We start from the raw sequence: 15574 nt of genomic DNA, 5'->3' as shown, positions 1-15574 counted from the left end.
CAGACGGGGTGACGGACGGAAGGGTAACACGGCCGGATCCAGGATTCCAAGGGGGACGAATCACAAGGGGGCCGCTCACACCGAGAGTCACAGCCCCGCCCCTGGGCCCGGGGGACCCCGTGCTCAGGAGACCCTGTCTCACCTGACCCCCGCCACCCCGCCGCCCTACCTTCGCCCGGAGAGACACGATGCGGGACAGGAGGCCGATGAGGATGTCCGTGTACACGCTCCTCTCGTGGGCTTCGTCAATGAGCACCACCTTGTACCTCCGCAGCAGGAAGTCCTGGGGAGGGGAGCGTGGTGAGGCCCGCCAGCCTGGGCCCGAGCCACTCCGGCATCACTCACACCCCATATTCCCGCTCCAGGAGCCCCCTTCACAGCTGGCACGGATCCGGGAGCACTGGCCCGGGGGGTCCTGGTTTGTGACCTCAGGTAAGTTATTTCACTTCCCCGTGTCTGTTTGCCATCTGTAAAACGGGGCAACAGGACCCACTTCACGGGGTCACAGGGAGGTTTCCGTGACAAACACCATCCATAAAGTACGCAGCCTGGGGGCTGGTGCCTGGCAGAGAAATTGCTGGAAAACGGGCAGCTACCATTTATTAGAGGCGAGCTACCAAATCCAGACGCCTGTAGAGCAGAGAGGACACGCAGGACAAGGGAACGAGGGGGTGGCGGGTAGGACCGAGGACACTGGGACAGCGTCTCCCACACAGAGAGGAGCCGTAGTCAACCACACCGGAGCCACATTCACAGCCACCTCCCCGGGTGACCCTGGCCGGCCTCAGGGCAGAGGGGGCAGGCGTCACCTCTGCCGTCCCCAGAGACCTCTGCCCAGGTGGACGCCACACAGCCAGCAAGGAGCAACACGCGTGTGGCCGAGGCATAAAGTCTGTGAACCAAATCCTAACGACACGAGCGTAACGAGCACCTACAAGGCACTACGCTGAGGCGCGTTCACGCGTCGTACAACTTCTGCTTCAAAACAACCACATGAGGAAGTACCGGCTTGCAGATCAAGAAGACGAGGCTCAGAGAGGGGAAGGAACTTGCCCAAGGTGACACAGGGCTGCCGTGCCAGCGGGTGGCAAGACGAGCACTCGAACTGCCCGCCCCATGCTCGCTGGCCTTGCGTCCGGAGACGAGCAACCAACCTTCTGGATCTCCTTGAGCAACACGCCATCTGTCATGAACTTGATCTTGGTCTCTTCGGTCACGTTTCCCTCGTATCGGATCTGATAGGAGACAACCCTGCAGGGACAGACTCCGGCTCAGGGCAGGTAAGGTCCCGACCGGTTGCAGCCACGTGGCCACGCGGAGGCGGACGGCGGAGGCCCGTCACCGCCCTCTGAAAAACGGGTCGACTGAACGCGGACCTCGGTCAGAGCGCAATTTGAACGACCAACGGTGAACAACTGTTCAGAAGAGAGACAACGGGGGCCGGAGGGCCCTCCAGCGTGTCACAGGGTTTCGGTCACGGTGAGGGCGCTGAAATTGTTCTAGCGTCTTCTCGCACAGAAATGAAATACAGCCTTGATCTTTCAGCCCAACAGACAAACCCCGAGGAAGCAATTCTCCAAGAGCAGCTCTGCACCCCTGGGGTGCAGGGCACGGAGTCAGAAGCAAGTTGGCCACCAGCTGACCATCACCGAACTGGGTTTCGGGTCCACGGGGGCTCGTTCACTACGCTTTCTACTTTCGTGTGTGCTCAAAAGCTTCCACAAAAAGTTAAAGAGGGAGCACCTGGGTGGCTCAGTCAGTTAAGTGTCCGACTCTTGATTTCGGCTCAGGTCACGATGTCGCGGTTCGTGTGATCGCGCCCCGCATCGGGCTCTGCGCTGACAGCGTGGGGCCTGCCTAGGATTCTCTCTCTCCCTCTCTCTGCCCCTCTCCTGCTCTCCCTCTCTCTCTCAAAATAAACATTCCCTTAAAAAAGTTAAAAATGGTGACAAAGAAGGGGAGCTTTGTATGTATTATTTTCAACACATACCATCAAATACAACGGGAAAGATTCAGAAGGGATGAACAATATGAATCGTTTACGTACAAGTCGAAGAGGAGAAATACAGAGATGCCCACGGTTGCTTGTCTGTGCCTGTGACTGTTTGGAACAATTCACAGGAAACACGCTGGGGGCACCCTGCCCCCACAACACGCGCACGCAACAAGCCTCCCTGACCCGCACGCCAGTCCCAGGAGGGCGGGCCGTTCTGTCTCGCTCACCGTGTCCTGAGACCCGGGGCCGGGCCGGCCCACAGCAGGTGCCGCTCAGTAAATATTCAGAGAGAGGGCAGATGAAGGAGACTTTCTCAATTTTAGGCCCAGTACACATGCTACCCCCTCAAACCTGGATGCCCCGGTACGGGCCGAGGCCCAGGCGCGTGCGGTATAAACGCGGCCCCAGCCACCCTCAAGCGGGCGCTCTGCCTGCTTTGTTCGGTTTTCCACATCAAGTCCTAAAGCCTCGCCGCCCGCAGGGGACCCAAACTCGGGAGCCCTGCCTAGACAGAACTACTGGACCATGGCAAGCAGTGATCACCGCCTGCCTGCGTCTGGCCACCTGCCACTCTGCTCCGCCCTCGAGCCCCAGAAAGGGCCACGGTCTTCTCGGGGCACTGGGCACGGAGTGAGCCCGACGGCCTGGCGGGCTCGTCCTTGCCCTGTGGCCCCTCCCCAGGAAGCTCCTGCCGTCCAGAGGGCGGAAAGCCCTCTTGCGGGAGGAGACCCTCCGCTCGGACGCAGAAGCAACGCTCCCACCCAGCACCCTCGAGACGGACAGCGCCCACGAGGCTGCTCTGCTCCTCCTGGACAGCGCGCCCGGGGCCAAGCCGGGGGACCACCCCCTTCCCTCCTCCAGGACGCAGAGCCCTCACCGCTGTGACAGATTCATCTCCTTGGCCACCCGCTGGGACATGGCCACAGCAGCCACGCGGCGGGGCTCTGTGATGCCGATGATGCTGTCGTCGCTGCGGGAGGGAGAGAAGACACATCAGCAGTGCTCGGCCCCACCTGTCAGTCCCACGGTCACACACCGTTCCCCGTCAGGACTCCACGTACGGAGTGGCCCTCCCTAGAGGTGACGAGGCACCGCCTGACAGCAAAAGGGGACAGCCTGGCGGTCCGCACAGACGCCGTGGGAGTCACAGTGGAAGGGAAAGCAGCCAGCTGCGGACGGGAGGCTGGGCTGGAGCTGGCCCGGAGCAAGTGCTCTGCGAGTCACAGGACCTGCCAAGGGGACGGCGGACGACAGGCAGCACAGAAGCCCGCGGCCGGTCCCCCTAGAGAGGTCTGCTTACTGGGTCGGGGGTGGCTGCTGTCTGGGATCCGAATTTCGGGAGGGTTCCCGATCCTGATAAGGGCGGGGGGGGTCTCCGTGCCTGGACTGTTTGTACCAACAATGTAGTTCATCCTGACCACCGGCTTTCCTTCTGGGCGCCTGGGACTTGGGTAGGTGCCAGGGAGAGGGCGTCCGACCCCAACAAACACCCTGGGCGCTCAGTTTCTACTCGGCTCGTCTGGTGACAGCTCTTTACACGGACTGCTTCCGTGTGACTCTCCTGGGAAAGGGCTCGGAAAGCCTGTGCCCGGTTCTCCCACACTCCACCCCGTGCACCTCTTCCCTCTGCCGATCGTGTCTTGTGTTCTTTTGCTCTAAGAAATCACACTCACGTGTACAACTACACGCTGGGTCCCGTGAGCCTTCCTCGCAAATCAACGAACCCGGGGTGGTCTTGGGGACCTGTGACACACCCGGGTCAAAAGTGCCAACAGGAGGCGACATCCATAAACACATCGCCCCACGTGACAGGGGCTGATCTAAGCATTTTACACAAAGTCTCTCATTTCGTGCACACGACACCCGTGTGAAGTAGGTGCAACGACGGTGGGAGGACACCAAGGCCCAGAGAAGTTAAGCAGCTTGCCCAAAGCCACACAGCATACCAACGGCGGAGCCTGGATTAGGGCCCTGGGAGCTCCCACTCGTAGTAACTTTTGGGGGTCACCCGAGGGGCCAGCCCCCAGCCCCCACCTGGTGTAGCCTGCTTCGTAGAGAAACTGTGGCACCTGCGTGGTCTTCCCGCTGCCGGTCTCACCACACACGATGACGATGGGGTGCTCGGCCACCGCCTCCATGATCACTTGCTCTTCAGCAAGAATTGGGAGCTTTAGCCGTTCTTCCTGGCGAAGAGAGGAAGTCAGTGCTCAGGGAATCGGGGGGGGGGGGGGGGGAGGGCTGCCCCGCAGCAGAATGGCAGAGGGGATCGGCGAGCCTGCGAAGGGTGACGTGGTTTCTATAAAGGTGGCCGTGGGCATGTGGATGCCGTGAGCCTTCCTAGCAAAGCCAGTGAGGCCCTGCTACAGGGGACAGAGACGGCAGTGGGATCCTCCCGTGCCAGAGCGGGTGTCCTCGGGGACAGCCCAGCACGCAAAGCCGACCCCTGAACAACTGCGGGGGTCTGCTTCCTCACGCACGGATTGTCTTCAGTACAGTACGGGACTAGGGGCGCCTGGCTGGCTCAGTCAGTAGAGCATGATCTCGCGGTCGTGAGTTCAAGACACATGGAGGCTGCAGAGATTACTTAAAAAAAAAGTACAAGGCTATAAATGTTTTCTCTTCCTTATGATTTCCTCAGTAACATCTTCTTTCCCTAGCTTACTTTTATTTTAAGAATACGGAAAACATATGACACACATAACATACAAACCACGTATGAATCAACTGTTTTGTGTTCTGAGCCTTCCGGTCAACAGTACGCTATTAGTCGTCAAGTCTGGGGGGAGTCAAAAGCTGCACGTGGATTTCTGACCGCGAGGGGGGTTGGAGCCCCTAACCCCCGTTGTTCAAGGATCTGGTGTTATTATATACGCAGAAGTTTCACGAACCACGGCTCACACCTTCATTACGTGAAGCATGCTAAGTGCGGATTTAAAACATTCTGTTCCGTTTCTATTCTACTCCGTTTTGTTTCAAAACCAAGTGCTGGTCATCTCGTGACCCGGTCATGGCTGTGACCTACAGTTTGCCAACACTGCCCGAGAGGAAGTTCTGTGCATGTGAAGAATTCTCGCGGGGCGCCTGGGTGGCTCAGTCGGTTAAGCGGCCAACTTCAGCTCAGGTCATGATCTCACGGTCCGTGAGTTCGAGCCCCGCGTCGGGCTCTGTGCTGACAGCTCGGAGCCTGGAGCCTGTTTTAGATTCTGTGTCTCCCTCTCTCTCTGACCCTCCCCCGTTCATGCTCTGTCTCTCTCTCTGTCTCAAACATAAATAAACGTTAAAAAAAAAAAAAAGAATTCTCGCAAGAATACGTGCCCTGTGTTCTAGTCACACGCCGGAATACTCGAGAGCAGCGGGGGAAACCACCCAGAATAAGGGGGACTTCGGTTACAGCACCGACACGGACGAATAAATCTCAGAAACGTGAAACTGACTTGACCAAGAAATCGAAGTGCAGGGAGACGAGTGATATGATGTCACTTATCAAAACAGGTGGTCGACCTGTCGTAACGGCTTAGAAACACGTATGGAGAAAAGCCACGGAGAAAGGGGCTGAAGCTGGGGCGGGGGCAGCCCGGGGCCCGCAGGGACCGAGTGAAGAGATTCCCGCACCAGCAGCAGCCATGTGACGGCACCTACGAGCAAATCTTTGTAGCATGAACCCCGGGGCACACCGGGTGGTTCCTCAGAGCCGTCAGCTTGCCCCATTTATACCCGAGCACACGAACTGAAATCCCGGTTTCAATAAACAGCTCTGATGCTTACTTACAACGCTGTGCTGATATTTTCTGTTCTTTTTTTTTTTTTCCATTAAAAGAAAGGAGCTGGTCGCATCCCTCCGGTTTCCACAACACAGCGTGCGGTCTGCCACAGCCCCGCTAGGACCCAGGAGGCCTCCTGCCTGCTGTTCTCAGTGTGGGACAGCCCCCTCTCCTCCGCTCCTGCTGGTCTCCCAGCTCCTGCCCCACATGCCTCCCCAGGCCCTCCTGCTCTCCCCCTTCCAGGCACCCAGCCTCCTCCGTTCACAACAGCGGGGGCGCTGTCTGCTGCCCTCCCCCCCCACCCCGTGCCGGGCCTGCAGCTGGCACGTCCACACGCGCACGCGCCCACATCTCCACGCCGACCCTACAGGAGGGCACAGTTGCTCCCGTTCTGGGCGAGGACACCGGCACATGGGAGGGATCCCACCCGCTTGAAGCACAGGACGCCCCCCCGCTCCCGCACCCCCAACCCCCCCCCACGCTAGCCTCAGAGCCCGTCGCAGACACAGAGCAGCAAACCTGAACTTCGGGGGAGCGGTTCACAGGGATGAAGACGGCGGGCTTCGCTGGGGGCCTGGCCACGGTGGGGGCTGCTGCGGGAGGTACCGACGACGTCGCGGCCAGAGAGGGCTGGCCGCTGGAGCCGGGGCCCCCGGCCCCCGCCCCCGGTGGAGCTGGCGGCGGCCCCGCACCAGCCTCCTCCACGGGCTCGGCGGCAGGGGCCTCATCAGGCTCAGACTCCACCGAGGACTCGGATGACTCATCTTCTGCCTCCTCGCGGGGGCGCTTCCGATGGGCCCCGCTGAGGCTGCTGATCTTCTGCCCCTGGGCTTCGATCTCGTCAGACCTCCTGCCAGCAGGGCCAGAAGTCAGGCACGAAAGCCCTAGGACGGGCCGGTCGACCTGAGGCAGCTCTGTGTTGCGACACACCCCTCAGAAGCCGGGATTCAAAGGACACCCCCCCTCCCACCTCAGGGCCTTTGCACATGCTGTTCCCGCTCCCTATGCAGAAGTACTCCCTCACTTCACTCAAATGTCACCCATCAGGGAGACTGTCCCATCTCCCTCCATCCTCTTTCCCTGCATTACTTTGTGCCTCGTGCTTCCCAGCACTAGATACGTATGCATTCGTTTGATTATTGCCCATCTCCCCATGAGGACAACGCAGGCTTCTTAAGGGAAGCTTCCTTCTTATTTTACTTGTGTGCACTCTCCATCCCCGGGGCCTAGAGGAGAGCCTGGGACAGTTTGCACTCAGAGCAGCCATAAATGCACAAGGTCTACAGGGAGCAGGCTGACAGTAAGACAGCCGTGTCCCGTGGGTCTGGGGGGGGGGGGGGGGGTGGGGAGGCACATGGGCTCCATCTAAGGGTCAGCTGCCCTGTGAGAGGGCCATCTGGTGTGGCACAAGACCAGGCGGGAACCTGGATTTTAATATGAGACCAACTTTTCTTTTTTAATGCTTATTTATTGGAGAGGGAGAAGGAGAGGGACAGGGAGAGAGGGAGGGAGGAGGAGGGGGAGAGGGACGATCTTAAGCAGGCTTCAAGCTCAGAGCAGAGCCTAATGCAGGGCTCGATCCCAAAGCCCAAATCAAGAGTCAGATGCTCAGTGCACCCAGGTGCACCCCGACTCCTGCAGTCTGAATCTTGGAATGTGGGTGGTATTGGGTTGAACAGTGTCTCCCTAGAATTCACATCCGGGGACTCAGAATGTGACCTTCTTGGAAACAGGGTCTTCGCAAAGGTAATTCAGGTAAAATGAGGGCATCCTGGATCAGGGCGGGCCCCAATTCCAATGCCTGGCATCCTTAAAAGACGCGGACACAGAGGAAGGCCACGGAAGACAGAGAGACACGCCGGGAGACACAGCGGAGACGGGGACCGCGGTGTCACATCTACAAGGAGGGAACGAACCCCCGGGACGGCTGGCAGCTACCCGAAGCCGGGGGAGAGGGGAGGAACAGCTTCTCCAGCTTCCAGAAGGGACCAAGCCTGTGACATCCGGAAGGCCACACTTCTGCGCTCAGAAATAAGCTGAACCGAATCCCTGATCACCTGAAGGCAACGTCTAGCCTAATCGTCTGGGCCAGAGCTGGAAGAACCGGTCGCGCAGGACCCCGCATGAGTGAGAAGGTCCGCGCGTGTGGGCGGGAATCAGCAGCACCCAGGCCCCCACGCAGCAGAGGCGTGTTAGCACGGGGGCCACTGCAGGCGTCTTTCCTCCTAACGCTCAACCCGGAAGGCTCGGTGACCTGTGAGGCCGCCCCCGGGGCCCCGGCAGGAGGGGCACCCGACTCACTCTTTGGCGTGGTACATGCGGTTCCCAGTGCCCAGCTTGGACGTGGTGTAAAAGAGTCTCAGCTCGGCTTCTGAGACCTGGACTTCACTCAATTTCTGTAGCATCTCCGCTCGCTGGGGAAGGAAATGACAGTGTCAGACATGTGGCAGGGCGACCCTCTCTTCAGAAGGGAAGGGAGACCTGGGGAGTGCCCGGGGGGCTTGGTGAAGCATCTGACCGTTGATTTGGGCTCAGGTCGTGATCTTGCGGTTCGTGAGTTCGAACCCCACATCGGGCTCTGTGCTGACGGCAGGGAGCCTGCTTGGGATTCTCTCTCTCTGCCCCTCCCCTGCTCACACTCTCTCAAAGATAAACTTTAAAAAAAATTTAAAAATTATAAAAAGAGATCACTTAAAACATTAAATTAAAAAAAAAAAAAGAGGAAGGGAGACCGTACATCAGATTTCTGCTACGCTAACATCTAGGCTTTTTAAACCAAACGTCCAATTATTTTTTTTTATTATTTTTTTTAACGTTTATTTATTTTTGAGACAGAGAGAGACAGAGCATGAATGGGGGAGGGGCAGAGAGAGAGGGAGACACAGAATCGGAAGCAGGATCCAGGCTCTGAGCCATCAGCCCAGAGCCCAACGTGGGGCTCGAACTCGCGGACCGTGAGATCGTGACCTGAGCTGAAGTCAGACGCTTAACCGACTGAGCCACCCAGGCGCCCCCCAAACGTCCAATTATAAGTGCATCACAGGCCGGGTGCCTTACATTCACGTGAGCTGGGGTGGCTGTCTACCCCTGGAGTCTGGCGCTGGACCAAGGCTCTCTCTGCATCACTGTGTGTCATAAGCAATTCTCCACCATCCAGATGCCCATCCGCGGGAGACCGTATAATAAAGGAGGGTTTATGTGTACAAAGCGGGGCTCCCCCGCTGTGTCAAAGGGAGGGGAGGCTCTTGTGTGATATGGCAAGCGGTCCCTGTGCCACCTTCTAGAAAGCAGCATGCGGAGGCGGGGACAGTTGGCCTCTTTCCGCTGAGGAACCATTCAGGAGTTTTTCTTCCTCTTGAAATTATAAACGTGCATTTTATATGTGCTCCCATCTACGTATTTTGCAATTAACGAGAGGAAAAAGCACGTACAGAACAGTGAGAAAAAACACCGCACAGGATTTTAAAAGGACACACTCGCGGACCGTGAGCCTCCCTGCAGAAAGGGCTCCGGGGGCCGAGTGTCGGGGCTGTGAGCAGGGGACCCTGTGTGGTGATCCTGGTGGAAGGTCAAATGTGAACCCCAGGAAGTCTCCAGATTGGGGTTTCTCGGTCTCTGCACTGCAGGCAGTGCGGGCCAGAGAACGTTTTGTCCCAGCTGAGGATCCCTGCCTCAGATCCAAATAGCATTTCCAGGACATTCGGAGGCAGAGGGGTGTGTTTAACTGCACCACAGAGATGAAGGTTTAAAATCGCAGACTGTGGGAAACCACAGACAAGCAACCTGATTTCCCTCAACAAATAAATGACAAGGGGGGGGGGGTGGAGGAGAGGAGAGAAAGAAAAATAAATAGGTGGGCTAGGGGAGCATTTATGAAACAATTGGAAATTCGGCCATTTAGGGAAAGTTGATATTTTTAAAAAATTTAGGTGGGCTAATGGCCTTGCGGGTTATTTAAAAAAAAAGTTGTTTTTTTTTTTTTTTTTTTAAGTTTATTTATTTTTGAGACAGAGAGAGACAGAGCATGAACGGGGGAGGGTCAGAGAGAGAGGGAGACACAGAATCGGAAGCAGGCTCCAGGCTCCGAGCCATCAGCCCAGAGCCCGACGCGGGGCTCGAACTCACGGACTGCAAGATCGTGACCTGAGCTGAAGTCGGACGCTCAACCGACTGAGCCACCCAGGTGCCCCTGTTTTTTTTTTTTTTTACATTTATTCATTTTTGAGAGACACAGAGAGAGCACGAGCAGGGGAGGGGCAGAGAGAAAGAGGGAGACACAGACTCCGAAGCAGGCTCCAGGTTCCAAGCTGTCAGCACAGAGCCCGACGCAGGCTCGAACTCACTGGCCTGAACTCACTGGCCGTGAGATCATGACCTGAGCCGAAGTCGGATGCTCAACCGACTGAGCCCCGCGCCCCTCTTGCCGTTATTCTAATTTTTTTTTTTTTTAACGTTTATTTATTTTTGAGACAGAGAGAGACACAGCATGAACGGGGAGGGGCAGAGAGAGAGGGAGACACAGAATCAGAAGCAAGCTCGAGGCTCTGAGCCATCAGCCCAGAGCCGACGCGGGGCTCGAACTCACGGACCGCAAGATCGTGACCTGAGCTGAAGTCGGACGCTTAACCGACTGAGCCACCCAGGCGCCCCGACTTGCCTTGCCGTTATTCTAAATGGCCCTTATTTTAGAGATACAATTGAAACTGTTTGTGTATAAACACAACGGTGTCCTGCCCTCTCAAAGGATAACTCTTGTCCCAGAATGCAACCTTATTTGGAGAAAGGGTCTCTTCAGATGTAATTAAGTTAAAGATCTCGGGATGAGATTTGGATTATCCAGGTGGGTCCTAAATCCCAAGGCAAGTGTCCTTACAAGACACACACAGAGAACAGCCACGTGAAGACAGGGGCCAAGACTGGACAGATGAGGCCACAGGCCAAGAAGGCTGGGGGCCACCCAAAGCGGGGGGACCCTCCCCTAGAGGCTTCAGAAGCAGCAAGGCCCTGCCGACACCTTGATTTCAGACTCCGGCCTCCAGAACCACAACAGAATACAACTCTACCCTAAGCTGCTCAGTTTGCCGTCCTGTTTCAGCAGCCCCGGACACCAATACAGACTTACGCTTCCCCGGCTTTGACCCCGGAGGTGGGAAAGTGGCCAGCAGGAGGGATGACGGGGGACTCTGGGCTGGCAGCCGCTGGCACTGGCGACCAGGACGCATGAGTCCATTACACTAGGTTCTCTGCTTCGGTAGAGGCTTGAATTTCCCAACACAAAATTTGTTCTGCAAAGAAGTACGAAGGGAGGGGCACCTGGGTGGCTCAGTTGGTTAAGGGTCCAACTCTTGATTTCGACTCAGGCCGTGATCTCAAGTTTGTGGGTCTGAGCCCCACATCCGGCTCTGCGCTGACAGCTGGCCTCAACAAACCCAGGCCCGTCAGTCTGTCCCAGACAGACTGAGACTGCTGGAGCGGTGTCAGTCAAGGGCCAGCCACGGGGAGGCCATTCAAATTTAAATTAATTAAATCACATAAAGAATTCAATTCCTCAGCCTTGCTAGCCACACACGCCTAGCGACTACCCTATGGGATTGCGCAGACACAAAGCACGGCCCGCATTCCGGAAAGTTCTACGGGACAGTCCCAAGGAAGAGATCAAGTTGGGGGACACAGACCCCATCCCTCCGCAGTCTGGGGGGCCGGGCGCAGACCCTGCCACAACAGGGATACCTGGCTCTTTTTCTCCTTCTGATCTAAGATCTTCTGCAGCATTTTCCGCTCTTTCTTGGTCAGAGGCTTCTTCTCCTTCTTCGCCAGGGGAGGGGCCTTGGGCTTCTTTTTCTTCTTTCCCGGCAAAACCAGCGCATTGCTTGCGTCAACTCCTTTCAGCGTGCCCTGATCTGGAAAGACACACATGCCTGAACCCCGGCCCAGGGACCGGAGACTCCGGAGGCCAAGTAACGGTCAACATTCACGCCACCGGCTCGGAGCGGGGCGGCTCCATGTGGCCTCCCCACCCCTGTGTGAGCCCCCTGAGCGTCCCCACGGGACCGGGGGTGCGGGCCCACCACCCGCCACGCGGGTCAGGGCACCTCCACCCTAGCGGTCAAGGCAGAGGAGAGCGGGCGCCAGGAGGGAGGGTACACGGGACAGCAGTGCTCTGCTCAGAAAGTGGCCTGCTTTCGGCAGACCTGTGAGGTCAAAACTATTTTCAGAGCACTGGTACAACGCCCTCCTCAGACACGCAGGGGACTAAGTACTGAGTTTGTACCATATCTATTTTCATTTTTATATTTTTTAAATTGTTTGTTTATTTATTTTGGGGGGGTGGGCAGAGCGCAAGCTGGGGAGGGCAGAGAAACAGAATCCGAAGCAGGCTCCAGGCTCTGAGCGGTCAGCACAGAACGCGACGTGGGGCTGGAACCCACGAACCGTGCGATCAGGACCTGAGCCGAAGTCAGACCCTTAACCAACTGAGCCACCCAGGTGCCCCATGTACCATACCTACTTTTAAATGTCACAGTCTGGGGGCGCCTGGGTGGCTCAGTTGGTTGGGCGTCTGACTTCGGCTCAGGTCATGACCTCGCGGTCCCTGAGTTCGAGCCCCGCATCGGGCTCTGGGCTGACAGCTCAGAGCCTGGAACCTGTTTCGGATTCTGTGTCTCCCTCTCTCTCTGACCCTCCTCTGCTCATGCTCTGTCTCTCTCTGTCTCAAAAATAAATAAATGTTAAAAAAAAATAAAAATAAAAAATAAATGTCACAGTCTGAAAGTATACAATCTAGACCCAAATTCGGCTACCACATTACTCTTCAACCCAACCTGCTGTGGCCCCCCTCTCCCGTGTTCCGTGGGGGCCCTGACTTTCAGTAGTTCCTCTGGCTTCGTCCATCTTGCCTTGTGTCACAAAACGTAGGAGAGAACGAGACAATTTTAAGCAATGCAAGTGATCCATTGTGCAATTCTCGCATAAAACAGAATTAAAAGCGAGAAAGGAAAAAAAAAAAAAAAAAGAGCGTACAGCAAGCATTTTCCAGAGGCTCCAAATCGTGTGACGCGTAGCTGCTCTCACAGCTGAAAAAGCGTGTGCTCGTATGTACAGGTTTCAAAATTTCTTGGTGTTGATGGACAGAAGCCACACCAACAAAAGCACTTTGGGACCCTCAGTTTTTAAGAACGTGAAAGGGTCCTCGGTCCAAAAATTTGAGAACCACAGTACTATAGAAAAAAAAAATAATAAGGGAAGTGATAAAAACAGAAATCAGGCAGCGGGTGGCGATGTTAGGTCAGTGGTCGGGGAAGGCTCTTTGAAGAAGGCAGGCGATGTGATGGATGTTTTTATAAGCCTCCTCTTGGCCCCTCAGGAAGGCGGGGATTAATTGGAGATGTCCTGAGGTGGGAGAGAACCTTCCCCGATCTTTGGGTCCAAGAGACCTCAGGCCCCCCTGCTCCAATCACCTCCTCCAAAACTCCGACGGGGGTAGGACTACTCCTCCTGGATCCTTTTTACAGATGAGAAAACTGAGGTATGGAGATGTGAGGCGGTTTGGTCAGCCCCCAGCCTATCCGTGCGACTTCTCAGGAGGGAATTCAGGCTCCAGGTTCCCACCCTAAAATTCTGTCTGGTAACCTCACTGTCTTTCAGGCCCAACGAGAGTGCAGAACAGAAGGCCAGGCCGTGGGTCGAGGGACACAGGCCTTTCCAGCGGCCCTGCTCTCCCTCTGTGCATCTCCAGAGCCTAGGCCCGCTGTTTCCTGATGTTTAACTCGGCTGGACCTCAGGGAGCACGTGCACTCAGCTGGGTGAGTCCGACCTGGGACCGCATCCTTTTCGGGAGCCTGCGAGACAACTCTGAACGGACTCAGTCACTTCATCTCACCTCTCCTGCACAAGTGGCCCCATCCAGGTCATGGACAGCTTCCCCGGTTACATCCAGAGGTCCCTCTCTCCCTCCCTGGCCCCTTGGGAACATCTGATGCGGATGGTGGGACCCCCTCCACGGCACCCAGACCACACGCCCCAGAGCTCTCCTCCCCATATCCTTCTCCAGGGCAGGACTCACCCCCTCAGTGAGCTAATCCAGCCTGGACTTGAAATGAACAAACCCCAGCCACTCACAGATGACTCCAAACTGCCATCTCCCCCAGGAACGGCCTCTCTCAAGCACCTGCCTGCCTACCCTGGTCGCCTGGGTTATGGAACAGGACCCCCAGACCACTCATATCCCAAACATGGCTCTGGGTCTCCCAAGCTGCCCACCCTGCCTTTTCTCCACCGGCTGGGCCCAGCGCCTGGGAGTCCTTTTCGACATCAGTGTTCTTGTGCACGCTCAGCCAGCAAATCCTGTGAGCTCCTCGTAGCCTGACCACCACCAGCTCACCTGCTCCCTGCGTGAACGAATGAACAAGCTCCTAACCGACCACCCTGGTCCTACCTAACCTTCTACTGCTTCTCTCCGCAGCAGCCACAGAGATGCTGTCACCACATAAGCCTATGTCCCCCTGGCGCTCTAAACCCTGCCCCAGCCACAGTCCTCACCACGACCCCACCCCGCGGACCCTACATGATCCTGCCCCATTTTTTTCTTTCACCTCCACTCAGCCATTCTGGCTGCCTTCAGGCCTTGACTCAACGCCTCCTCAGTGAGGCCTTCCCTGCCCACCCGATGGGACACTGCAACCCACCCAAACACCCACTCTGCTCTATCTCCTTAGTATTTATACCCACGCAACATCCTGTATATTTTACCTGTCTGCTTTTGCCTGTTTCCTCCCACAAGCATCTAATAGGCTCAGCAGGGCAGATTCTTTTTTTTTTTTTCCCCCTTAAATCTCCTCTTCCCTTATGTCTCCTAAAGTCCTGGCAGCTCCTACTAAAAAGGAGTCTGAGCAGAAACGTCAAGCAGCCTGGAGCTGAGCAGACAGGTCTGGGCTAAACATACTTACTTATTCGGGCGTCGCTGGCAAGGAGATTATAAAACAGCCAGAGGAATAGAGGGAATTACCTTATTTTCTTGCCCACATTCCCCCATACTACTAAACTAGGGGTGGGGGCACCTGGCCGGCTCAGTCTGAAGAGCACCCGGCTCTTGATCTCAGCTAAGGTCCTCAGTTCGAGTCCACCGCTGGGTGCAGAGATTACTTAAATAAAACTTGAGAAAGTAATAAACTAGGGCCGGACTCCCATAGAGGAGCAAGCCCCGGGACTGTCCCAAATTCACCGTTAAAACCATAGTGTCACTGTCTCCCCTTCCCCGGATCATCTGAGAGGAGGTTCCTCCCAGTGCCCCCCGCCCCAGAGTCGCGGAGCCCTTCGGCCCCTCCCCGAAACCCAGCCCCCGTCCCGGACGCCTTACCCTCTAGTTCCAGCAGGACGGGGGGCGGTTCCGGGGGGCCCTTCGAGGGGCCGGGGGTCGCCTGCTGGCGCCCCTTGACGTTGTAGCGCCGGCGCAGCTTCCCCATGGCGCTGGGTCCGGCAGGGCTTACGGCTGGCTGCGGGAGCCGCGCACCCCAAAACCCAGCCCACGTGGGTTCCCTCCCAGGCCCCAGGCTCGGGCCGCGAGACTTCCGGGCTGCACTCTCGCGAGAGCTGGGAAACAACAGGGGGCTGGGGGCGGGGCCTGAGGGGAGGCGGGGCGGGGCCAAGTTAGAGGCGGGAACGAGACCTGAGGTCTCCTGGGAGGCCTGAATTTAAACTGGGGATAGTTCGCACGTGGTGTAGGAGAGTCCCTAAATCGGAGTTACCTGCTAATACTTATTTGGCTACCTGGGAGTGGGGCTGTGTTGTCACCTTTCCAACTATAACCCCGTCCCCGTTG

The 15574-nt window shown here is 56.8% G+C and overlaps 1 protein-coding gene across 1 annotated transcript in view; it reads right to left on the bottom strand.

Moving 5' to 3' along the window:
* Positions 1-15301, bottom strand: part of DHX37 (DEAH-box helicase 37) — a 28905-nt gene extending 13604 nt beyond the window's left edge. Inside the window, exons 1-8 of the mRNA XM_042962440.1 lie at positions 15113-15301; positions 11488-11657; positions 8059-8171; positions 6277-6607; positions 4031-4179; positions 2874-2966; positions 1155-1251; positions 170-283 (exon numbers count right to left, since the gene is read on the bottom strand). Of these exons, the coding sequence (XP_042818374.1) occupies positions 170-283; positions 1155-1251; positions 2874-2966; positions 4031-4179; positions 6277-6607; positions 8059-8171; positions 11488-11657; positions 15113-15218 (1173 nt within the window). The 5' untranslated portion in view covers positions 15219-15301. The remainder of the gene's footprint in view (positions 1-169; positions 284-1154; positions 1252-2873; positions 2967-4030; positions 4180-6276; positions 6608-8058; positions 8172-11487; positions 11658-15112) is intronic.
* Positions 15302-15574: the final 273 nt, after the last annotated feature.

Source organism: Panthera tigris, chromosome D3, assembly GCF_018350195.1.
Source record: "Panthera tigris isolate Pti1 chromosome D3, P.tigris_Pti1_mat1.1, whole genome shotgun sequence".
Lineage (NCBI taxonomy): Eukaryota > Metazoa > Chordata > Mammalia > Carnivora > Felidae > Panthera > Panthera tigris.
Note: the sequence above shows the minus strand (reverse complement) of the source record. Positions and strands in the feature narration are given on the sequence as shown.